The following is a 26,313-nucleotide window of genomic DNA, read 5'->3' as shown; positions in this document are numbered from 1 at the left end:
TGCATTCTCACTGGTTCTGTGCAATTTTCAGGTAAATTCTATTTTCTTTGTATTCATCACATAAATACACTAAAATGGTTGTTGCAGGTAAACAGTTATATGAGCAAGTGGATGAAGTGACAATTACATTACTGGAAACTGAGGCAGAGCTATAATTTCCAAACAACAAAGGCCAAATCCACTTACACCAAAAAAACAAAAACAAAACAAAAAACCACAAACCCACAAACCCAACTTATTTCTTCTCTATCCTTCTCCATGAGATTAATGATTTGCTATAATCCAGCAAACCTAGTGAAATGCAGTGCCCAAAATAACTTGAAGCTGATACAATTCACAGGTCAAAACAAGAACAGTGCTAAAAGATAGATCAGTTTTGTACTTTATTTTTAAGAAAAGATCAGAATCATCTTAAGCAACTATGACATTATAGACAATTACTTCTTATAGATTTGTTTGAAGAATTCACTTCTTTCAGCTGTAAACGCAAAAATCCCAGGAGTACCACTTCCATAGTTCAACAAGCTTCCAGTTAACTAGTATGGATACAAATGTTTTCTCTTAAACCAGACTAAATTCTTTTTCACTTTCTGTTATTTGCTGTATATGCTATACTGTGCACCTCAAGGAAATTTCCCTTCTTAGAAGTGAAACAGTTAACTTCAAGAAATAAACCACAAATTCTCATGAGTATTAACAGCAGGTGTGCAACCTGGTTCCCCAAGTACTGTCCTGAAGCTTACTGTTAAGTAAACTTAAAATAAAAACCTGCTTCCATTTCCAATAAATATTTAATGGAAAATCTTACATGATGCACCACAAAGCTACAAAACAAAACTGAAAATATTCACAATTGAATAGTCAACATTCAATTAATTTAAAGATGCGTTAAAATTTTCAAATACTTTAAAAACTTATCAGTGAAACTTCAGAAAATAGTTTGCTTCTACCATCTCACAAGACAGCTACCAAGTAACAACTCGAGAAACTCAGAAACATGCACCTTAATCAACTTTCTCTTAGCTGCCTATTCAGCTACACTATGTGCTACCAATATCGTCACCCCACCTTACTGAAAATGAGTCTTAATCAGTACAGAGCAAACATCTGTCCAATGTGTAATGAAATGAACGACCCTCTTGCCACATTGTCAAATAACAGAAGATACAAGCTGAAACAAATTCTAGAAGCCAACTCAGATGTAACCTTTAGAAAGTATTACTGATATAAGGAGAAAAACATAGGCCTTTCAATAGAATTAAGCTATCTACGTGTTATTGCTCAGCATTCTAACACAACATGATACCACATGAGGTATAGCATCTATCTGCTGTGCCTCAGTTCCAGACACTAATGCATCACCATTTGCACATTTCACTTTGAAATTTTCAAAGTGTGCAAGGCATGCAAAAACCCAGCTGAACAAAACCAGGAAACCTTCAGACTATTTTGCATATCAGAAGAACAAAAACACATGTGCGCAATATTCCACCTAAACACTAAAGCACTCAAACACACTGAACTCACTCAAACAGTGAAAGGGCCAAGCTCCCCTGCAGAGGAACTTGCACAATTTGTGGTCTTCTACCATGCAATGCATTTTTCTTCTAAAGGAAAGCAAAGTGCATAGCACAAATGAACACAATCTGCAGTCTAACAGAGCAAAAAATACTTTAGTACACTAATTTTACATACAGGGTTGGGGACAGTATGGTATTGAGAAAATTTAGGAAAGTGGGCTCTTTGTTTGACTTTTCTTACAGATGCACGTGGTTACAGATGCACATGGTTCAGGAATGAAGGTGTTTAAATGATGTAAACGTTGTTCTGAACAAGTAATTTCCCCTAGGGTCATCCTTCTGCACTTCCCTGGAAGCCAGAGTGGTTTGGATGAAAGTACACAATGGAGAAAGTGCAACAGTGACCTCTTGTATCCCGCTTCAATTACTCAACCACTATTCACTGTAAGTGCAATCAGTCCTGGCCCGTTAAGTACACCGGTCCAAGCACTCAACAAGAATTGTAGAGCTCACAACCCTTTTACAAAACAAAACTCGAAGTGCATTAAAAGTCAGGGCTTCTATTAAGACTCTCTAAAACTGTACTTATTACCCTTAGGAAGCCACAGGAACTAGAGCTTATAGCCTTCTTCCTATTCAATTCTGGTTACACTGCAGAAAAAAAAATTAAAATTCTTCACCTTTGTCAGTACTTAGAATATTCTACAGTAACAGAAACATCAGATCTTCAGCTTACGTTTCTTTGGGCCAACTGCTGATCCCTATCATGTAGGTATCATGCGTTATTAGATTTCCATTCTTCTTTATTTTGCAGCATTCCTCCCAGTTCTCTTCCCAATATGTCACTTTACAGTACGCCTCATTTGAGCTTTCTTGTTAATCTCTTAGAAAGAGCATAGCTATTTGTCTTCTTCACTTCCTTCCCAAATTATCTTTAGAAACTCTTCAAAATTATATTGACCAAGTGCTACTTTTCCCCTTTGTTACTTAATCTCTGAGTTACTGTTTTGAATAGTACAGCTACAACATATTCACATTTCCTTAATCTTTTCCATTCTTTTTTAGGGACACTCACCTACAATACCCCAGACATCATATATATCCACTCAGAGTCACATTAACAGTCACTGCCATACAGGGACCCCTGCATATTCATAGACACCCATAACCACTGCCTGTTCCCTACATTGCTGCTCTCACAACAATCAACAGCAAACACCAATTCCTTGAATAAATTTCTGTATTGATTTCCTCTTCCCTTCATGGAAACTACTGTACAGCTGTGGTCAAGTGCAAGGACATTCAAACTTATCTACATGTCTCAATCCCATTTTCTCTTCTTATCAAGGTAAAAGGCTAGCAAGACAAAATAAAAATATTCTCTGGGTTGAATCTGATCCAGACCATGAGCTGCATCATGAATGAGCACATATCTTTTTTCTCATTTATATTTAAAATACTAAGGTGTATATGCAGAGACAATTAGTCTTTTGGTCCTCATCCTAACAATGGCAGCATCTGTTAAGGCCAAATTTTCACAGAAGGGACTTCTAAATCAAAGGGTCAAAAAACTGTTTATAATTAAGCAGCAAAGCCGTTCACGATCTCTACACCTTAAACTGTTTCACAGAATAGGAGTCTGTATGAACATAAATTAGTAAGGCAGTTTGGCTGATATTGACCTCTTAGTGGTTCCTCTGGGCAGACAAAAAGTGAAATGTTAAAGACTGTTACTCTTTAATGTTAGGGACACTCACTCTTTATTGACTAAAATCACTCTTGGAAAAACATACTTGCTTTAAATTTCATGGTTCAAAGTTTTTGGTAGTGTAACCAAACAGGAGCGATGGGATTACACCATGAATTATCTTAGTACATTACAGAGACAACACAACCTCAAAAAGAATTCCTTTTTTAGCAACAGCACTCATTAAATGCACTTTATTTACATTTAAATCCAAAAAGGTACAGGAGAACTCCCTGACAGCTTAATTTATGTATTACTATGATTGATAGTCTAATACCGCATGATGGTTATATATAGCACAAAAAACTTCAAATTTTTCTTATTTTTACTTTATACATTTAACTAATTAAAACCCCTATATCTATCTATCTATCTATATATATATAATCTCCTTTTTTTGAAAGTAATTACTTGACAAAGGAATGCATGTGGTGGAAATTCAACAGACTCTCTAAATAATGAACTGTATGGTATACTAAAGAAAAACAGACTATATTCAGAACTATGGCAAATGGAAGCAGAACTTGCAGTTCAGCTGGACCAAAACCCCACTTCCTAAAACATTCTTCATACTCTTTAAATTTTTAACATGATCAGGGCGACAAGGTGTCCTTCATCTTTCTCACAAATCACTATTAACATTTCCACATGCTAAAGCCATATTCTGTACAAATCTTAAGCCTCACTGAATTGAAATGAGAACTATTAGGAGCTAAATATCTCCCCTAGATTCACTGAGACAAGGAAAAAGAAAAAGCCCCACAGGCAAACAGCTTGGTTATTCTCTTTGTAACTACTGATCTAAATGGCAGACCACCTTCTCTTTCAAAAACCTAGATAAGAATCCCTAAGTCCTGATGCTCACTCTTCACTGCCCTCTCAGAAGTATCTCTGTGACCTGCTAGTACATGATTAGCACATGGTCCTTCGAATGAGAGCCTTACAGGGGAAAAATGAACCAATCGAATACATGCTGCTCAAATTTCATACTGTGGCTTTCAGAGACCCAGTTTGAAAACTGTTGACTTGTAGATAAATTAAACTTAATAACCATGCACTGTAGGTTAGCAAGACATTGTTCTTGGCAAAGCCTGCCAAGTAATTATTTATTTCAGTAAGTGCATATTTGAGAGTGCTGCTCATTAGATACAGGATTTTCTAAACTACAAAGCCATTAGCTAAAATTTCACTCTACTGATTTAAACTCCAAACTGAAGGATACTTGATAGGGTATGTTGTGAGAAGAGTATCATTATAAATTCAGTACTCATTCTGCACTAACTGGAAACTTTGGTAGAGTATTGACAACTTGCATTAACTGCAGAAGTAGCCCTTTTCTTCTTTTCCCCAAGGCTGTCCCATGCTGTGAACAAAGAGTCTGTAGGAAGTTTGTCCAGCTGCTGTGTATAGATAATGAGACTTTGGATTTTCTAAACTAGCCAAGCTAATACATTTCCACCAACAGAAATTCATCTGTATTCTTTTCTTTAACTCAGTGGAAATGATTTTATGAAAGTTACTGGCAACTATGTAAACCCATCAAGCAATTTATACAAAATTATTATATGCACCTGCACAGAACCTGGCAGCTCTTCTACCTTCAAATTGTCAGTAACTTTAAAAAGATGAATTTTAGTCTTACGAACATCAGTCAAAAATATGAGTGCAAACATAAAATAGGAGCATTTGTCTTGACAGAAATAAAAGGTTTCAAGAAAACCTTACAAAGTACATTGCCAGAAAGGTTACAGCATTTTCAGTAAGATTACTGATCATTTCTATGTATAGGCTGTACTTGGCAAAAAACAGAAGGTTTATATATACATATGCATACATATGGATTCACGTATGTGAATGGTGCATGTCTTATTCCAAAACCAAGTTACACTTTGTATTCTGGAGCAGTAAAGGAAATCTCCTGGAGAAAGACAATTGTTTTTACCAAATCTGCTGCTCCTAAAAAGAAGTTTCCTAAGCTGCATTAGAGACTGACAATATCCTGAAACTGTTTCAATTCTTATGTGTTAATGTCACAGTATTATAGAGTAATCCAGACTGAAAGGGATTGCAAGAGGTCATCTTGTCAAACTGCCTACTCAAAAGAAGGTCAAAACTGAAATCAGACCATGTAGGTTGGGGCTTTGTCTCAGGGCTTGAAAACCTCCAACAGTCTACTTAATCCTTAGTATTTCATTTTGCTGGTTTATTCCAGCACTTCTAAAATTGCAAAAGCAGTTGTATTAACAGCTTTAACAAGAACTTGTAAAGAACACACATGAGGAGTTCTGTAACATCAAGAAAGCAAAATTTATTGAGGGGAAATATTCATCTCAACACTTAAATAAGTGATGTTTTAAAGGATATTACTATTTTACTAGTTTTCACAAGGCAATGGGTAAGAGAGCCTCTCTCAATAAACATATCTGTTATAAACTTCTACATATTGAAAAGCTTTGTAGTTCTGCAACTGTATCAATGATGAAGTAAAAGCACAACAAATTCTGTAAAAAGCTCAGTCAAAGCATCCATCTGCAGAACAGAGAAAAATTTGATTTTAACTCACAGAGTTTATTTCATAAATTTGGAACAAACTCTGCTCAAAAGAGCAAGGTTTGCAGAACACCTTAGTTATATTGACAAGTCTAATGTTTATTTAACAATCCCTACATGCACACAGCTTTAGAACAAAGCCAACAAAAATCCAGCAACTGTACCAAGATCAAAAACAACAAGAAGAAGCTTCAGGGTTTCTCATGCAAGGAGAAGTACAGCACAAAGTTTCTCAACAGATCTATATTTTACCACAATGAAAATAGAAAAAATAAACAAACAACCCCTGCAAAAAAACCTCTTGAAAGATTTCTGCTCTGCTATATTACACAAAAAAAGGAAACCTCCAGAGTTTACATTTTAATAACAACAAAACAATCGCCTACCTTTAAATTCAAAAATATTTGATAAGAGATAGTAACAAGTTAAAAGTTTAGGGCTTTTAAAAATGCACCTATTTTGTAAAAAAGAAAGCACATAGGAGTAAAACATTCTATGTATTTCAAAACATAGAAATAGCTTAGTGATATTCACCTGCACTGTTCTATTTTCAATTGTCACAGCATTAAAAAAGAAAAAAATTCTGAAAGACACCAAACAGAACAAGATTGTTTGAAATGGTACCCCTAAACTGATGGAAACTTAATCAATAGTTTCCTTCTCTCCTCTACTTCTAACCTTCTGCCAGCTTCAGTTCCTTTGTCAGTTCACAGCAGAATCAGACAAGCACAAATAATGGTTAGATAGGCTGGAAGCATGCCATGAAACATGGGAACTGGGAAGCAGGTCCTTCCTTCATATCTGGCAGCAGTTATCTGCTAAATTGGCTAAGTGTACTCATAAGCCATATCCTTGGTTTAAATTTCCTGCAATGTTAAAATTCTTTTTCTAAAGTAAATTTTGTTTTCTCTTCCCATTAAAGACTTACAGATTCTACACTACTAGTCCTACTTGCATAATTCATGTGGACACAGAGGTGTCCTCTGTCAAAGTCATACAGTTTTAGAAAAATCCTTTGCTACAAATATTTATGTTGCTTGATAACATTTTTAACATAAACTTAAGAACATTCGTGACTGCTTTTAGACCCCTTTTTCAGTTAAGGTTTTAAAGTAGTCATTCAGATGTGTAAGGCATCATTTTACAGTTTCTATATATAAGTACTGGTGTTCACTTCACAGTGGGAAATTCTATCCTGATTTTAAATTAAAGCTGCCAACATCTGTCACGTTTTAAGATCAACCATCACACAATAATAGCTTATTCCAAACATATAAATATTTACATAATGAAAACTAAAGCTGCAAAAGGAGACACTCTACCAACTGAAACCCAATAAAGGTCCTGTAGAAGAAATTCCAGGGAGCAGCATTTTGTTTTCCTCATCCCTTCACAATATCTGCAACATTGTCTGTAGACATTTTTCATTTTTCATCTACATTTTTCATCTTTCATTACTAATGTATTGCCATTTCATAAATATAATTTCACATGCTACCAAAAAACCTCACATCTCTTTACTCCTCTATCAACAAACTATCAGACCCAGCCACTATGTATTTTGTAAATTGAATTGCATTGTTACATTTATGGCATGGCATGTTGAAGCTCTAAAACTTGAGTTACAAATAGCCTGATTTGACAATATTTTCAGTAAGGGCAGTAAAAAAGGGGTACATTTTAGGACCAACAGCAAGTCACACAGTAAATCAATGAACAAAAGTTATTAAAAAGATACTAAGGATAAAAAGCAGTTTGTCTGATGTGCAAACAAAATACATAATTATGACCCAGAATGCAAAACCCCATATGAAGAAACAAACAAGTACAATAGCTATACTGAATTAGATTAATTTTAAAAATAATTGAGTCATGCTAAACAAAATAACCATGTACTACAGCACTGCTACATCAAAAAGATGCTATCCTTGACTCACAGACTTCTAAACAGCATTTCCGAGACCAATACTACAATTAATTTCTTTCTTTATATAGTGGAAAACCAGAAAAGATGCAGAGAGTACTAACTCCCCACTTGACAGACACCAAAACTTTTCTTCTTCCTTGTGTCTTAAATTACATGAGAAATCAAATTTCTGATCCATTTTCTTAGGTATCTGCAAACCAGCCAGCTCAATGATAACAGGAAAGGAGGAATTAGTGAAATAGTAATTCATCAAGGTTATGAATTTAAGAGATTATAATCCCTGCCTCACAGTCAAGGCAGGATCTCCCTGACAGGATACCCCAGTGGTGAAAAAAAAAAACCAGCTACTTACACCCTCCATTACCAATCTGCCTTGCACAAATCAGTAGCACCTCTCCTAGAACAAACTCAGCTCAAAAAGAACTGATCAACAGGAGATCTCACAGGCACTGTGCAAGGTGTTGTCCCATAATGTAGCAAATTATGGCCAAGTGTCTGATTTGTGGTGGATTTGCCTTTGAAAGTGACAGACTTGTGTTGAATTCACATGCACTGTAATTTAAAATACAGCTGTATTATGCACAATGTGTCTCTACCATGCTGCCCCAAAACAAAAGGCAGCTACACACCACACACCCCACTTTCAAGCCCTTTCAGTAGGATAGCTCAAAGATGGTAAAGGCAGTAGTATCCCAGAGCATGTTCTCCAACTCCTAAACCACAGTCTGAGAATTAATGATAAGCATGTTTGGGGACTGTGTCTATACATCAATGATAAAAAGTGTAGAGATATCACACTGTCTTGACTCAGGTAAGTCAGAAGCAGAATCATTTATCATCAATGTGTGGCATGCACTTGACCTCAAAGCAGTACATTTTGGACAGAAACAACATTTTCTCCAGCAAAAATAGTTCTGCTTGTTCTCCAATGAACTGAGAATAGACGGGGACTGAGGCAAAAGAGAGGGGAGTGCCAAAATAAAGTAGAGAGATGTGTGAATAAATACAATCCATGTTTCTTCAGCTATTGTGCAACAACAGCATTTTATCCAGAAAGTGGAACTAAATTCAATTCCCTTTTCTGCACAAATGCATCCCAAGTTGCACTTCCCACTTCCCAAGAGAATACAGTGGTTTTACACACTGGAGTGAGAGATCTAGCCTCTTTCCTCAGCCAGATCTATTCTACTTTACAAAGCACCAGACACTCCCAGGAGAAGAACTCGAGAAGCTGCTGGCCTATGTGTCCTGCAGCAAGAATGTAACACTTAATGTCAGTCTTTCATTCCTATTCTCTTCATAGGAATAGGACAATATCATGTGTGTACATTAACAACAAAGGGTCTGAAAAAATGAGGGAAATTGAGGGAATTGAGGAAAATTCAGATTAAAAATTATTTCAAGTTCATTGGCAGGTCACTTATTTAAGAAGCGGAAAAAAGCTTCACTGCACTTTGTATTTGAAACTGGGAAGAAAACAGACCGCAGATTGAACTTTTTTCTACATCCTCAAATCCTTCGCCTCAGTAGGCATTGCAGACTGAAACTTTTTCATCGTGTACTCTCTGTATCCCCTGCCTGCCTTTTTACCAGAGAAAGTCAGTGCTAATGGCTCTGTAACATTACCCACAACTGTTCCTAATGTAAACTGACACACACAAGGATGATTTTGCTATATATTTTGAAAGAGCAGAAAATAATACATTACCTTATTAAGAGAGGGTTTTTTTCCTGCATCATAACCAGTATTTTCTGGGGCTAACAAAGAATACAATAAGGCAAGAAAATAAACAAATACTGATAAGGTCATCAGTCTGTTTTGCTGTCTCACAGAAAATAATTAAACCACTTTTCATTATACTTCCTCCTTCAGGGTTTCATGTAATTTAAATAAGGTTTTTTCCCCTTTCAATTATTCAACAGAAAACAAGCATTTGTAACAGACATTTAATTGCAATTCTTGGCAGCTAGCTTAAACAAGTCAGTATAGATATTTGCAAATTTTGTTTTTATGCACTGTTTTCCAGACTACACCTGATGAAATGCAAAGACAAAACAAAAATCTCAATATTTAATATTTTGTGTATTGCACTTTCTGATTTGTCAACAGTATTAATAAGACCAAATTGTATTGTTAAACATTCAATCTATTCTAATCATTACAGTGACACACACCACAGTAAGCTAAAAATTATTTCTATAAAAGTATTAATGGAGAAGAGGTAAAATATATGTTTGTATGTTCACAGTCTTTTCATATTGACATAGTGACCTATTGATGAATTTGTAGTGAGCCTTCAATGATTTTTCAGTGTTGCCTCTCAAAAACAATTTACTTTCTTATTGTTCACCTAGGTATCAGAGTTCTTCCAGTACAGATTCAAGTTTCTACTATAAACATTTTTTTTTAACTTGAGGGAAAAAGGAAAAAGCTAAAGCTTTTTTGTTGGTTTTTTTTTTTTCCCTTTAGACTGAGGAAGGAAGAGCCTTGACTCAAAGGTTCTTTCTTGAAAAGAAAAAAATATCCCTACAAAGAGTAATCCTCTTCACTAGTTTGCTCTATTGGTGACCTTTAGAGAGATCTACCAAAGCTGAAGAGAAGCTTAATTAGCAGAAAGGGCAGCTGAGAGAACAGGTAGCATGAAGAAAAAGCTTCTAGTCTTTATTGTACGGGATGAGAATTTTTGAAAGAGGGATGAAATACTAAGACTGGTTCATAAATGTTGGATACTGGAACTCAGCACTCTGAGTTAGCTAAAGATAGAATTAGCCAAGAGAGATATCTGATTCTGAAATCAATGTTTTGCCTAACAGGAATGATGCTCCAGTTAAAGGCAAAAACATTTAATGAAGTACACGAGAAAGAGACTTGTTTTTGAAGTTTCTACATAAAATTGCTACTCCTTCAACAGTCACAAAGTATGGTTCTAGAAACTTTCTTATTAACTTCAACAGCAAAAAATATTTCTCTCTCCTTGATTTTTAAAAACCTGTTATGGATAATTCAAACAGATTAGTCATGTGACTGTAACCTGGTATAACAAAAGATTCCTCTCTGAAAAGCATCACTGCAGTTGCAGAATACCAGTATGAAAAACCAGAAGAAACAAATCTAGATCCTGAAAAGTTCTTATGTTCAAACCTATTTACAGCTGAAGAGCATGACTCATATGTAGTAACATCTGTAAAAAGCCTAACATTAAACAAGGTTCAAACAATTCTACACAAACAGAACAAAACTTACCAAGTGGTAGTGAAAAACTCCACTTCTGTGTATCACATCTCCATGTTTATTTTGTCACTATCAGCCTCTTGAGATGCTCAGTGTTACAATGTTGCTTCATATTTGAACCATCATTATGAAACTGTTTCATACCGGAGTGGTATACTACCATGGATGTTTTCAAATATCTGCCACCGCATTCACTCAAAAAAACCCTCTGTTATTTTTATATCCAATTTGAATGCAACTTACTGCAGACAATTTAGAAATTGCCACTCAAACCTCTCTCATCCCTTCCTCATTCACTTCCAACCTTTTCTGGAAGAGAGTGGAGGGAGAAATCCTGTGAAATATATTTTTCTAAAGAGCCTTAAAGAATATGATTCCCTAAATCCAACATGCAGCTTGAGATAGTAGCGAAGAATCATTGTCCAAGGTCCTCAATGCTGCAATACCACACTTAAAATCCCAAGATGTTAAAACCTAATTTTATTTTGCTATTGGTCTGGAGTATAATTCTAAAAAATAAGAGTAACCATACAATGATGCTCCTAGACCATGAAGTTAACACTGCTGTGAAGAAGCTTTAAAAGTAATTTAGAACTTTCTGAGAGTGCAAACATATCCAAATTACCAACAAGGACTGGGCTGTACCTGCTGGGATGAACTACAATCCCATGATTTTATGTGCCCGTCATATCCTTACAGGCTACAGTTCACACTGGTGAGCCCATTTAGGTGCACACAGAGCAGTAACTGCAGGAGAACTCTGCATCCAGTTGGCAGTGGTGAGATACGGACAGTGTTCAGCTGTCTGGACAACTGGCGGACAGCTTCAAGTGTGGCTCCATCAGGAGTGAAACCACACTGAGTCCACTAATATTACACCCAAGTGTAACCCACAAACCAAATTTGCATCAAAATCCCATCCTTGACAGTAATTCAAACTAAGAGCCACACCAAAGTCACTGAAGGAACCACTTTTTCTCATTAGCACAATTATTTTTTTAGATTTTGTGTCTACAAAAACATTTTACTCTGAGACACTAATCATTTAACATCCTTGCTAACAATTTTGTTGAAGTGGAAGAAAAAGACATACTGAGGATGGGATCATTTGCACTTCTATTGCTTCCATGGGTATGCCACCTTTTGTCACAAATTAACAGGAACATAATACGCCAGTGAAATCACCAAAGCAGCATAATGTGAATAATGCAGTCTGAAACGGGACACTGAAGAAAAAAAACTAAGGGGAAAAAGAACAACCAAACCAACAACCAAAACAAATCCAAAGAAACAACCAAGCCAGCAAAACCCACTAGTCTGTAAGGCAATCAGAAAAAACTCAAGGCCTCACAACAGGTCACTGAAAGAGCCTAGGAAGAACTGTAGTGCAGCATCACCACTCTGTTCCTAAATGACAAAGACCCTGGCTATTTCAGGGTTAAGGAGAGAGACTGTACAGCCTCTAATGCAGAATTATCCTCTGGGAAAAGAGAAACAGGAATAGAAACAGGACCTTAAGGCAAGGTTCTTACACACTCCAGCAGATTTTGTGTCTGATTCAAACATCAGCATTTGTTCAATTCCTTTTTTAGTACACTGACACCTTCTGACTGCTACAAAAGACTGTGCAGCACCATTACACAGGCTGGAAACTCAAAACAGGGCTCCTGAAACTACCCAGTTTCTTTTGTGAGGAAAAACAGCAGCAGCACTGCATGTCAGAACTTTTTAAAGAAATTCATCGCTTCTACAAATTTGTTGACTTTTCAGCAGAAATACTTACTGTCTCTCACTCGAGAGAGACAGTAACAAACAAACTCCTGTACCCAAACAAACTCCTGTATTGTGCTATATGGGACCAAACACTCATCCCAGTAGCACAACAAGATTTTTAGCTCAGACTTACAAAGTGTACTCTTCTTACAAATAACTTTCTTTCACAGCTGTGTTTCAAAGACTCAGGGGCAAGTCCTAATAACTCACACGTACGTGTGACTTTCACACGTTCTGCTGTATATTCAGAAAACATCACCCTGAGATGAGAACATTCCAACCCCGTGATGTGCACACATCCTGACTCCTCACCGAGTAATTCCGGCCCAGCAGGGGAGGCGCCAGAGCCAAGGGGCGGGCTGCCTGCACCACCTACTGGAACCTACTGGTACCTTCCAGCACCAGTTCATCCCCCGCATGGATGCATGCATGGATGCATGCATTCTTAGCCTGCGGAGTTTCAGTTCTTCCCGAAATTCTACAATTTTCAGTTAAATATGACAGGAAGTTCTCCTCCAATATTCAAATACTTACCATTTTATATTTCCTCTGAATAAAATCCACACTAATTTACTGGATAATTAAATCTAAATAAGATTGTGATTGAAGGCTGTGTTTCACACAACCAAATATGCAGCCAGTAAAGTTATTTCTTTAAGCTAGAAAATATCTAGGACAACCTGTTACCAAAAAGCTACCAAATTACTACCCCAGAGACTTGAGAGTAGAAAAGAGGAACAAAAGCATATAAATAGGTGAGGACAGAAATGCACAGCCATCTAAAATATAAGAAAAACCCCTCAAGCTCTTTCCAAGAAAGTTACAGAAAAAGAGTCAGACATGAAGTTGCTCTGCAGCAATGATATTCACCTGTGTAAAGGGATGCTTTCTATACAAATCTCTTGTTATATCAGCAGGAAAGCTGGTAAAATATGCTGAATGAGTAACAACAAATATCACTAAACCATTCCACACTAAACAACTAGGGACTATTATGAAACTTTAGAGTCCCACTGTAAAAAACACGTTCCTCTATTGTCTGGAATCCAAAAGAATAAATTAACTTTGGATGTATAAAAAGCATTTATGCTTTTCCATTGCACAGACACCCTTGAAAAAATAAAAGAAAAATAAATAGGGCTGTGACAAGTGGTTACACAGCAGGTCTACTGAGTAGAATCAGTAACCTTCATTATACCTATTTTTCTTTCCTGATTCTCATTACTTGCTACACAAGCTATCTAATCTTTCAGTCACAAATTTTATTCTCAAGACCCCAGTTAAACCTCTTCCTTCTTAATAATGTTTTTCTTCTTGTCCTGCCTAAAATGGATCTCTTTGCAGCAACCTTTCTACTTTTTCGAACATTGCTAACCAGGCCTGTCTAAAGTGTCCTCTTTGCCAGATTAAAACAAAATTGAAATAAATAAATAAAATAAAAAGAGAAAGAACCAGGTTCTTTAGCCTTTCCTCCTCGATCACATCCTCTTTACATATTTCTTCATTCCTTCCCTCTGAACTTTCCCCAGCTACTCCCAATCTGGCAAAAATAGAACTAGTTCTTCAATGTAATGGCATCTCTAATTGATACCTTCTCATCCATTAAGCTGACAGTTCTTTTCTATAAAATTCCACCTTAATCAGTCACACACTGCTACAGATATTTCCTGTGTAGATGTGGTTGTATTAAATTTGCATCACACCCAAATGCAGGCTGTCTCTTCCATTTGTTGAGACTGTGTTCTGTGCTCCACAGAGCAGTTTAGTACTGTCTGCAAATAATAACACTGTATATTTTAATCCTTCCCTGCTGAAATTATTAATAGAAAACTGAATATAGTAGATATAGAATGAAGCCTTGCAGAATCCCATTTAACAAACACCAGTTTGACACTGAACCATCACAGTAGAGAAACTTCTGAGAAGGGAAGCTCTTCACACTGCATTAGCAATTAAGTACAGCTCACAAATTGATGCACATTAATCTAAGTAAGTTTTTTCTAGTTGTTTTTGAGAACATTAACACAAAATGTTAGAATATTTACTGTCTTCAAGATCCAGAAATCTATTCTTCTATCAGCACAAGTTCTGTCACAGTGTTCAAAAGGAAATCAAATATATCTGTATTTGTTACTTTTGTTACTGCGCCTCTCAACTGCTCTTTGCAGTTGCTTAGACGGTAAATGGTTCACTCGTACTAATTAGGAAAATTTATCTGATACTGACAGCATTAGATGTTCTCTTAGATCACTTCTATGTGTGCCTGGACTACAAGAATGAAGATACAATAAATATTAAAGTAATGTGAGGCCATCTTGAAACTAACCACACATGAGAAAGACTGCACTAAATCCATCTGTTAACATCCATTTGTGAACAATAAAATGTTTACTGCAACACTGCCCAAAGCCAGGAAAGGAGCATTGAAGCAGACCTGCCAATTCCAACTGCACTGGGGTAATAGCACGCATCACATGCACACTCGGTATATCATTGAATGGAAATTTAAAAGAATACTTCATAAATTGCAACTGTAATAAACCTAAAGGACAAAAGAAAATCTCCTTAAACCACTACCAACCCTCAAAAAATGTGGTCAAGGACTATCAAAATAAAACCCAGCCTCATATCCACAATTTCAGAAAGTTGTTTCTATTTTAATATGCTGTACCTCTTTAAGAGAGCAAGTTTAAAATTCTGACAGTACATAAAACACAAATTCTGAGTTAAACTAAAAGTGGGAGATAATACGGGACCAATGTCAATTTACTTTAAGCATTATAATGCCACATATTACTAAAATTGAGTAATTTCAAATGTGCTGTATTTATTTAATGTAGCATAGATGAGCTAAAGCAGACTGAAACAATGGAAAATTATTCAAGATGACAGATCTACAAAGAAATCTGCCATTTGGAAAACCAGCTGGTTTTAATTAGACATTCATTTTTGAAGGGAGGACACAAAAACTTCAGTAATCAAGCCAGTTAAATCAACATGCACACTAGTTACAAAAGGACACAACAAGTGGAAGATCCTTTTCCCTCTTCAAAAGGAATAAGAACACTTCTTCTCATGGTTTCTAAAGTAATTTCATATTTGAGAGAGGCAGCATCTTGTTTTGAAAGTAGAGCTGGGAATTTACTCAGAGAGACACCTTAACAAGAGTTGACAGAAATCACGAAACTTTCTTCTTTAAGATTCTGATCCACAGTTGGATCTATCACGCAGGGCATGAATACAAACACAACACCTAAACTCCTTCTCCCTTAGCACATAGCTGAAGAGGGGAGAACTGACTTTGCAATTTCTGGGTCTTCCCAGGCTTTGCAAGTAACACAGCTGATCACCCATGACTAAAACCAAAGAATTACAGGACCCCTGCAGCAGCGTAAAGCACACAGTGCCCAGTCTTCTTGTGCCCCACAAAACTGCAAACTGAATGTGCCACCACGACACTTTCTTCTCCCTCTTGTACAGGTCAGATATAATGCCCTCCTGTAGCTTCAAATGCAAGCTCAGGAGCGATTAAATTAAAACATCCAAAACACAACATTTTAAGACGGTGCTTTTACGTGAATGCAATTGACTAAGAAATATTGCTGCCAATATATTATGCAATTTAATGCCAATTTCTACTTCACTGTAAAAAAAAAAAAAGAAAAAAAAAGGTTTTTCTGAGAAGACCCCAGCATCTCAGCACACAGTAAGGGAAGGGAATGTGGTAAAACCATCACACTCCCTGCCTTATTACCTGACTTCCTAGTTTTGCAACTCACACATCACCACAGAAGATTTGCCCCCTGTTGCTGAAAGACAGCAGGGTCTTGTCTCACACAAAATGCTTACTCTGGGCCAAGCACCCTATCACTGATGTGGTGCACTCTTGTAAGACAAGTCACTCTGCTGAACAGAGAGAACAGTAAGGACCTGGGATTAAAAGGGGGCAGCTCTCTGTCAAATAAACACTGGCTACACTGATGGAAGGAGGAAGCTCTCTCTGCTCCTGAAGTGGTGAATTATGAGATTGGCTCAGAGGTAGCACTAAAATTCAGCAGCTGCAGGCTGGCACAGCTGCTGATGCTGTGGCTGGATTGCTGGAAGCCAGTCCCATCCAAGCTGCTAAACACAAAATTTGTGGCAGGTGCGCTAAGAGACCATGCAGTGCTTAAAGTCGAAACCCTCAAGTGAAGGAAGAACATTACACAACAATCTTTAGCAGTGTTCTCAGAAAATCTTAGCTATTGCTTCACTTTTAAATCATAATAGCCTTAGCCAAAAATAAAGTCACTGTGCTAGGCTAAGATAAAGAGCATATCCAAGTCGATAACAAAGTGAGCAGTGGCAGATAAACATATTTTAATGTGTCCCAAAAGAAACATTTTAAATTGCAGAGTTGAATGACTTGGGAAAAAAATCAGCCCAGGATAGAAATTTCCCCAGCTAATACACAGAGGTGCTGAATTACTCCTGCATGCTCCTGCAGCTTATGAGGGAACACTTGTTTTACATCCAGGATCCAAACTTGTCCCCAAGCATCAGTATGAATTCAGCAATTTATACTGCTTACATGAGAAAGCACTGACCAGCATTCTAAGTAACTGTACCAATCGAGCCATAACTTTCATCTCCCAAAACATGAGTGCTATGTGTCTAAATATAATAACAAAATAATATTTTTTATTTTTAAAGCCATCAGCAAGCATGGGAGTTCTAATACAGATAAAACACTGGGTGCGTTCAATTGAAACCATGGCATCATAAAAGTCAAAGTGAATGTAATCAACATGATGCTGGAATTGGGGTAGCATCTGGTCCATCTACATAAGGACTCCCAGTGCTGCCAACACCAATTAGTATTAGGTCACCATTGTAATCTCTTTGCCAATCCAGGGACATGATTGCAATGGTGCAACAATGCTAACAGAAGCAAAACAATCTGAATGAAGCAGTCAAAGCATTTTTTATGGGAACTCTTTTTAAAGGCACAGTGTTGATCTCATACCATGATGAGGTAGATAATACCACCACAGGAAATTGTCTATGTAATTGTGGTACACAATGGTATGTCTGCACTACTTTTAATCAATCTGCTAAAACATTTTATAATGGGCTGATGCACAACTATCAACTTCTATAAATGACAAATGATACCCAGTGAATCACAGATAACCATTATGTAAGGTGTGCCCTGTTAGCATGTCTTCACTGCGAGTACCACAGGCTGGACAAGACACACTCTCACTTCAACTTCTGATCATAGAACCGTTAAGGCTGGAAAAGATCTCTAAGGTCGTTCGAGTCCAACCATTAAAACATCTCAAATGTGCCAAAACTACTCAACAATTCTTCTTCTCAGTTTGCAAACTTCCATTTTTTCGGACGCATTTTTCAAGCAAGACTTTTATCTTTTCAGCGCAAAATTATACCCGTATTTCGGCAAGACAAGCCCTGTATTATGCTGCACCAGAGTGCACAGGCTGAGCTGCCCCAGAGCAGGAACACGGCACAGGGATGAGCAGCTGCCGAGCTGTCCCGGGCGGTACCGCCGGCAGTCCCAACCCACCCCACAGGCTGGGGCACAGCCTGGCTCCACCTCGGGAAGGGGAGGGGCAGGAGAGGGGAGGAGCAGGAGAGGGGAGGGTTGTGCCCCCAGCCCAAGGGCCTCCCCGGGGCCCCGCACGCTCAGCTCCGCCTCCCCCTGCTGCCGCGGAGAGAGGGCGGGCTCTCATCCCACTTACCCGCCGGTGCTGGTGGGCGCTGGGCGGTGGCGCTGCCCCGCGACCTCGGGGCTCTCGCCTGCCCCGTCCCCCGCCTCCTCGGTGCCCGTAAGCGCCGCCTCTTCCCCGGCCTCCGCCTCCTCCGCGCCCATGGCCGTCCCCGCCACCTCCTTCTGTCGCCGCGTCAGGCGGGCCGCAGGGACGCCGCCGGCCGTGTCGGGTCCCTTCCCTGCGGGGCCGGCTGCCGCCCCGCTCCGCCTGCATGGCCGGGCTCGCCTGCCGCGGGCCGCCGGGGCCGCGCCCGTCCCGCCCACTGCCGGAAAGGGCCGCTCGCCGGGGCCCGGGGAAATGGCGGCGGAGCGGCCTCGGCAGCGCCCCCTGCGGGCGGCTGGCGCGCGGGCAGCCCCGGGCCGGGCCCGCACCTCCTGCTGGTACCAACGAGCAAGGAGGGCAAAATCGCATCCACGTGTGCGAATAAAAACAGAAAAAACCATATATTTAGTGCTTAGAAAATAGAGCTCTTAGCTAAAGCTAGATGAATTATGGAATTGTTTAGGTTGGAAAAGATCTTGGATATCATTCAGTCCAACTGTTAAGCCTGCACTGCCACTTCCACCACTAAACCGTGTTCATAAGCCCCACATTTACACATCTTTTAAATACCTCCAGGGAAGGTGATTCTGTTGCTTCCCTGGGCAGCCTGTTCCAATGCCTAACCACCCTCTTGGTGAAGAAATTTACCTCATACCCAATGTAAACATCCTCAGGCGCAGTTTGACAAACACCCCTCACTCACCTCACTGCAGCTTCCTTGGAGGCTGTTGGAGAGAGCGATAAGGTCTCCCTGAAACGCCTTTTCTGCAGGCTGACCAAACGCATCTCCCTCAGCTGCTCCTCACAGGATTTGTGCTCCAGACCCTTCCCCAGCTCCGCTGCCCTTCTCTGGAGCCGTCCCAGCACCTCAGAGTTCTTGCAGGGACAGAGGGGGACAAAGGACTGGAGATGTAGCCACGGCAGTGCCAAGTGCAGGGCAGGCAGTGATCGCTGCCTCACTCTTGCTGATACCAGGATGCCACCGGCCTCTTTGGCCACCTGGGCACATGCTGGCTCGTGTTCAGCTGCTGTCAACCAGCACCTCCAGCACCTTGTCCACTCGGCAGCTTTCCAGCCACTCTTGCCCTAGCCTGTAGAGCTGCATGGGAGTGTTGTGACCCAAGTGCAGGACCTTTGCTTTCTGTAGCAAATGAGGGAAAAAGCAACTGATCCCAGGCTGAAAGGGTGTACAGCCGACTCCTGCGCTACATGAACCACATGAGTTGGCTCTACAGCCTCTTGAGGAACATCCTTCTCTCAGGACACAGAGCAAAGACACAGGAACGCCTTTGGGCCATAGTGCTAGGCTGGTTTGTCCTGCTGTTCTTAAACTAAGCAGCCACTCATGCTGTTCTTGGGGAAGTTCACCAGTTTCCTAACACCAGCTAGCCCGATCCCTCTTGAACAGCCTGTGAGACTATCATTTGACAACACATTAAAACATCAATCTGGTTTTAAAGGGTTTTTAAGCCCAGGAATCATTGCAGCAAAATGTGACCAAACCTCCTATTTTGTGAAATCGTGGGCTGTACTGTAGCTGCACAACTACCTGTGTTGTGGGCTGCTGAATTCCGGGGCACAGTGAGCAGCAAATCCGTAAATTAGCTTAACACACAAGCAAATAAATAAAGTAACAGGGAGCAGCTTTGGCAAGCACATTGCAAAGACATCCAAGCAATACTCATGCAGCCGCCACAGGTCTGACAGAATGAGATGGAGCTAATAAAACCTGGTGAACCCAAGCTGTGCCTGCATCTGTGGTGCAATTAATCTGTGACACGAACAATCTGCCTGCACATAACTGTAAGCTGACTTTATGTACAAATTTAACAACTCACAATAATTAATACTTACAGATAGATTGAAAAAAATATCATTACTACTTGGCAGCATGTAACAAATAGCATTACAATTCACGAGCGTGAACATCATGTATTAATAATTATGAGACATAGCAAAGTCATGATACTGTACATATGCATTTTAATTTTATAATTTAGTTTTGATGCCCCTATCATTATCATCTCTTATGATAGACAATGAACATAAATTATGTTACCATAGCACACAGAAGTCCCACTCACAGGCTCTATTAGCCTGAGTGATACACAAATAGATGACAAAAGGTAATGCCACAAAGTGCTAACGCAGACCTATGAAACAAAAGAGGATAGAGAATGACGAGATTACAAGAATGGCCAACATGCCAAGAAGAGATCTTTGTGTACTAGTAAGTCAACTCTTGTCAACTTTATAGACATAACAGTAAAATAGCCCATTAGGGAGGGAAGGCTTTGCATGATCAAACAGTGTTTTTATTAATAAATTATTAAGAAATTATGTCATTTCCATAATGTATTATCAATATTTCTCCAACCCATGTCAGTTTAAACCAAGAACATCTGTGTCACAACTACAACAACAGCAACAACAACAATTTCTGCTTCTCCTGTTGCTCTGAAATCTGCAATCCACATGGCATTGTTCAAGCAGTCTTTCTTCCTAATTGCTAATGTTAGGGAATGTAAGTTACCCTAAGAGAGGAGAGGCACTTGCTATCTGTGGTAAAGACAAAGCATTACAGGCCACAGCATCTATACAATTTCCAGTCTTCCCTTTTCTGAGGCAAGTGCCATTTCTGGCAAAAAAAGCCAGAAAGCTGAAACAATCTGTAATTGTTCTACATGGCTGTTCAAACCCTGGTGTGGGGCAAATGTAGTTTGTAAAGGTTTATTCATGTACCTGATATTCATAGCTGTGCCTTTTAAGACCATCTCCAGCCTTAGCTGATATCATGCAAAAGCCCAAGGAAGGCCAGTGAGTTGTTCTGCTGGCCCTCACCTGTGCTACACCGCAGCCAGGCAGCAGCTACATCCACACCTGGCCTTCTGTCTCCGCAGTCCTGGCTCAGACCTGCTGGCTGGGCTTCCTGGCTCAGAACATGCCTCATCACTCCAGACTTGCTGTGCAAGCGCTGGACTGTCACTGTCTCTCACCTTCTCATGAACCAAACGTGCTTCTCCACATCCTGCTGCTTCTTGGTCAGTCCTCAGCTCCCACCTGCTTTGGCATTGTTGTCACCTTCCCTCACAGAGTGAACAGCCCTCGTTGTTCCCTGAGATTGCCACCCTAAACCCACTGCCACACTACCATTCTTGAAAATTTAGTCTCATGGAGCTTTAATGCACAGAACAACTTTGTTGTGTCCACAGAAAAAGGAGCATAAGACATGTGAGGTAAAGAAACACAGATTCCTCTCTCACAGCTCAGTTACCTATCACAGCCATGCAGCTGCTCCACACACCTTTGTTTCACATGAAATGAATTCCTACCCTTCAAGTTTTTGTGAAGATTTGTAAAGCCAGTGCAGCAGCCATCAAGACAGCTCTGACTTGTGGGAGATCTTTCCAGAATGCAGAACCAAGATGAAATGTCCTTCTTTGCATAGGACTAATTAGAACTGCTGTGGCACTTCAGCTGTTCTTGGCTGCTAGACTGGCTCTGGAGGCTGGAGAGAGAGAGCCAAGCATACAGATGGTCAACAAGCACATATTATGATTCTTGCTAGTCTGCAAGGTCTATACATGAATTAGAATCCTGTTGAATTGAGCTCAGTGTATAAGCAGAATACAAATGCAGAAAAATTTAAATATAAAATGGGAGATGATAGACACACACAGATGGAGGAGAACCATTCTGAGAGGTACGATAGGCACAAGTCTCAGTATATCAGGAAACTTACCATTATCCAGTTTCATCACAACAAGATATCACCATTTAAGCAGGGTTTGAAGCAGAAACATGATACACTTCTGTGGATGTTTAGGAGACCTGTTTTGAAATAGAAACATGACACACTTCAGTGGATGTTTAAGAGACCTGAGGAAAAAAAGTGAAGGAAACAGTAAAAGCAAGTAAGAATCATAGAATTGTAGAATAATCAAGGTTGGAAGAGGCCTGTAAAATCAAGTCCAGAACCCAGAACTACCACTGTAACCCCTAAACCACTAAACCAGTGCCAGGTCCAGATACCTCTTAAACACCTCTTCGGTTGGACAAAGAGGACAATGAAAGAAAATTAAATGTTTTTCTGAAAGTTCAACTAGTGGCTGTAAAAAATTCTATTCAGCTGGTGAGAGACAGGACACAACTTCTTGGTACAAAAGTCAGATGTGGGAAAGAGGTAGTCTGTAAAAGCTTGCAGTTAATAAAAGACACTTGCCAAGACCAAATAAAACAATGTTCTGAGAGTTAGGATGAAAGATGAAAACATAGAGAAGTGGTGTGGATAGGGAGGCCCATATAATAGAGATCTGATGTAGAGAGAATCTTAAAGACTTAGAAGTGGACTTTAATAGGTGGTTCATGTGATAACTGTTTTAGCTGAACCTATGTCTGCTTTGAAAAAAGAGATCATACCAGTTTTATACAGGCTAAAAGCCCAGTAGAAAAATCTTTTAATAATTTTGCTTTCATTTCTGACTTTAAAAACTGAGTACTATTTGACTATTTCAAAATTACACAGTTTAGTGAGACTAAATGTCGAATAAGTGGTTAGCATCTCCTGATGGGATAGAATTACTAAAAACCCAGCAGGTATCTTTGAAAGAAATTTTGCCTAATACAGGTTCACTGGCACAAGAGACAGCAGTGAGTAATGTAGAAAACAATGGATGTCAGTGGCATGTATGCATTAATAAAGTGGTCCTGTTTTCACCCTTTGCTGCTTATGCAAGTATTAAATTGGTATTTGAAATGGGTTGTTAAATTTGCATTTTTTACCAGTGTGGTTATCTTCTGGCTCTTCCTCTGCAGTTTACTCCTCTGTATCCTCAATCTTACCATTCACTAATCCAAAGTACCCAGACTGTACTTCCATGCTTAACCCCATCAGTCTCCTCTGTCCTAAGATCTCTCAATTGAATTTTGTCCACAAACATCTGCTTGGCCTTGCCTGCTTCATTTGCTCAAAGACTGCCCTCCATTGCCTCAAGCACTTCTAACACCTATTTGTTTCTTGCTGTTACCCTGACATTATGGCTCCTAACTCTCATGCACCCCCAGTATTTGCTTACTCTCTTTCTATTGCTGGTGACTTTTACAATTTTTCAAAGATAATTCCTGAAACCTTGGCATGCATTTTAAATACTGTAGGAATCAACACAGTGACTCACTGTCTTACTTCAAAACTTTAAATGTCTGTGTTTGAAAATATGTAGAGGGTTCCTAAGATACTCAAAATGTAAGAGCTGGTGGTTGACTGTCTTATGAAATAATAGTTAGATTGCATTTTGAAATGTCATAAAATGCCAGAGCACATTGTCCTAGGATGTACATTTGTGTGTTTTAGTTATGTTGACAATTGTAGAAATAACAAAATGCAAAAAGAGAACACAAATAATGTGATAAGTTGTTTCACAAGTGTTTTCATAGTACCTAATGGAAGTGTGTGCTATTGAGCTACTTAAATGTTCTGATTTTTTTTTTCCGTGATCTTTATAGCTATCTCCAAAAGGATGCTTCTGAGTTCAGAAAGCAGTATGCAACAGTGCTAAGGTCCTGATGACAATACACCAAGGACAAGAATGGAAGTCAATTTATTCAGCAATTCTACTGTTGTAAACAGTTCATCCATCAACCATAAGCAGTTAGAAGGGCATAGCCTCTGGGAAGTCATTACTATTGCCACTGTAACTGCGATTGTAAGCTTAATAACCATAGTGGGAAATATTCTTGTAATGATATCCTTTAAGGTTAACAGTCAGCTCAAAACTGTCAACAATTATTACTTGCTCAGCCTTGCCTGTGCAGATCTCATCATCGGGATATTTTCTATGAACCTTTATACATCCTATATACTCATAGGCCACTGGACTCTTGGAAGCCTTGCCTGTGACCTGTGGCTAGCACTGGACTATGTAGCTAGCAATGCCTCAGTAATGAACCTCCTAGTCATCAGTTTCGACAGATATTTTTCCATCACAAGGCCTTTAACTTACAGGGCCAAACGCACACCCAAAAGAGCTGGCATCATGATTGGTATGGCTTGGCTGATTTCCTTCATGTTGTGGGCACCTGTAATCTTGTGCTGGCAGTATTTTGTGGGTGAACGAACAGTACCACCCGAAGAGTGCCAGATACAATTTCTATATGAACCCATTATTACCTTTGGTACTGCCATTGCTGCTTTTTACATCCCAGTGTCTGTGATGACCATTCTGTACTGCCGCATTTATAAAGAGACCGAGAAACGCACCAAGGACCTCGCTGAACTGCAGGGCGCAGAGTCTGTGGCAGAGTATGAGACAATAAAGCCTCAGAAAACTCTCCTGAAGTCTTGCTTCAGTTGCAAGCAACAAAACTTAGTCAAAAGAGAGAGGTGTCAGGCTTCTTGGTCTTCATCTAGCCGAAGTACATCAGCTACGGCCAAGGCCTCCCAGGCAGCGAGTACTTGCATGGACTGGGCCAAGGCTGACCAGTTAACCACCTGCAGCAGCTATGCCTCGTCAGAAGATGAGGATAAGCTTGCCACTGACTCAGTTTTCCAAGTAACTTACAAAAGTCCATCTAAAAGTAAGGCAGAAGAGTATAATGAGACTACAGATGTTGTTGTCAAAGACCAGCCTGAAGAAAGTGATTTTGAGAACCAGAAATACTTTCTGTCACCTACCAAAGAACACGCACAAAAAAGTAAAAAATGTGTGGCCTATAAATTCCGTTTGGTGGTTAAGGCTGAAAGCACTCAGGAGGCCAACAATGGTTGCCGAAAAGTAAAAATAACTCCTTGTTCTGCTGCTCTGACAAAGGACCCTTCCATCAAAAGCATGGATCCAAATATAAATAACCAAATCACCAAAAGGAAACGCATGGTTCTTATAAAGGAACGCAAAGCAGCACAGACTTTAAGTGCCATTCTTTTGGCTTTTATCATCACATGGACTCCCTATAATATCATGGTTTTGATCTCCACATTTTGTTCTGACTGCATCCCCCTGACACTGTGGCACCTTGGATATTGGCTATGCTACGTGAACAGCACTGTTAACCCCATGTGTTATGCCCTCTGTAATAAAACTTTCAGGAAGACTTTTAAGATGCTGCTTTTCTGCCAGTGGAAAAAGAAAAAAGTGGAAGAGAAACTATACTGGCAGGGCAATACCAGACTGCCATAATTGTTCTTGTATAAGAAATAAGGAGAAATATAGATATTGATGTAACCTAACAAATTCTGTATTTTCAAAGCCATTGCTGTTGTGTCTAGTGGTTAAAAAAATCTGCTGAAAAGTTAAATTTTGCATGAAAGTAGTGTGCTTGGGATAAAAATGTCAGTGGCTACTATAAGCAACACAGGTTGTTTTTGACTATGCAGTAGAATTGCTTTACAATTATTGTGTGGTGTCTTATGTCCTTTCTTTCAGCCCCAGAATAGGTGGAGTAAACTATAAACTGCTAGAAATTAGACTGAGATGATCATCCAGTCATCAGGTTAGGTCATTCAGCCTGTCTCCCTGTGGAGCAGAACTGTTTCTTCCTATAGTTCTTTGCTGGTGTATTGTTTATTTAGTTTTCAGTGTTCCAAGCACTGCAGCCTGTGCTACCTCTGTTTTGAGGCTTTACCATCAGCTGTTGAGATGAAACAAGGACTATCTGAAGGGTAAATGCTGTCATCCCCAATATTAAGTGGTTAGGGAGGTTCATAATACTCCAAGTGAACACACGCATTATAGGAGGACATAATACTGAGAAAATTT

The 26,313-nt window shown here is 39.3% G+C and overlaps 2 protein-coding genes across 2 annotated transcripts in view; one reads left to right on the top strand and one right to left on the bottom strand.

Moving 5' to 3' along the window:
- Window positions 1-18,801, bottom strand: part of AVEN (apoptosis and caspase activation inhibitor) — an 83,328-nt gene extending 64,527 nt beyond the window's left edge. Inside the window, exon 1 of the mRNA XM_059849787.1 lies at window positions 18,491-18,801. Coding sequence (XP_059705770.1) covers window positions 18,491-18,733 — 243 coding nt within the window. The 5' untranslated portion in view covers window positions 18,734-18,801. The remainder of the gene's footprint in view (window positions 1-18,490) is intronic.
- Window positions 18,802-24,147: 5,346 nt separating this feature from the next.
- Window positions 24,148-25,820, top strand: CHRM5 (cholinergic receptor muscarinic 5). Its single transcript, XM_059848180.1, has one exon. It carries the CDS (start codon window positions 24,148-24,150, stop codon window positions 25,732-25,734), a length of 1,587 nt encoding a protein of 528 aa, XP_059704163.1. The 3' UTR covers window positions 25,735-25,820.
- Window positions 25,821-26,313: the final 493 nt, after the last annotated feature.

The sequence above is a fragment of the Haemorhous mexicanus genome, chromosome 6 (genome assembly GCF_027477595.1).
Source record: "Haemorhous mexicanus isolate bHaeMex1 chromosome 6, bHaeMex1.pri, whole genome shotgun sequence".
Classification (NCBI taxonomy): Eukaryota; Metazoa; Chordata; class Aves; order Passeriformes; family Fringillidae; genus Haemorhous; species Haemorhous mexicanus.
This window is presented reverse-complemented; position numbering and strand designations above follow the sequence as displayed.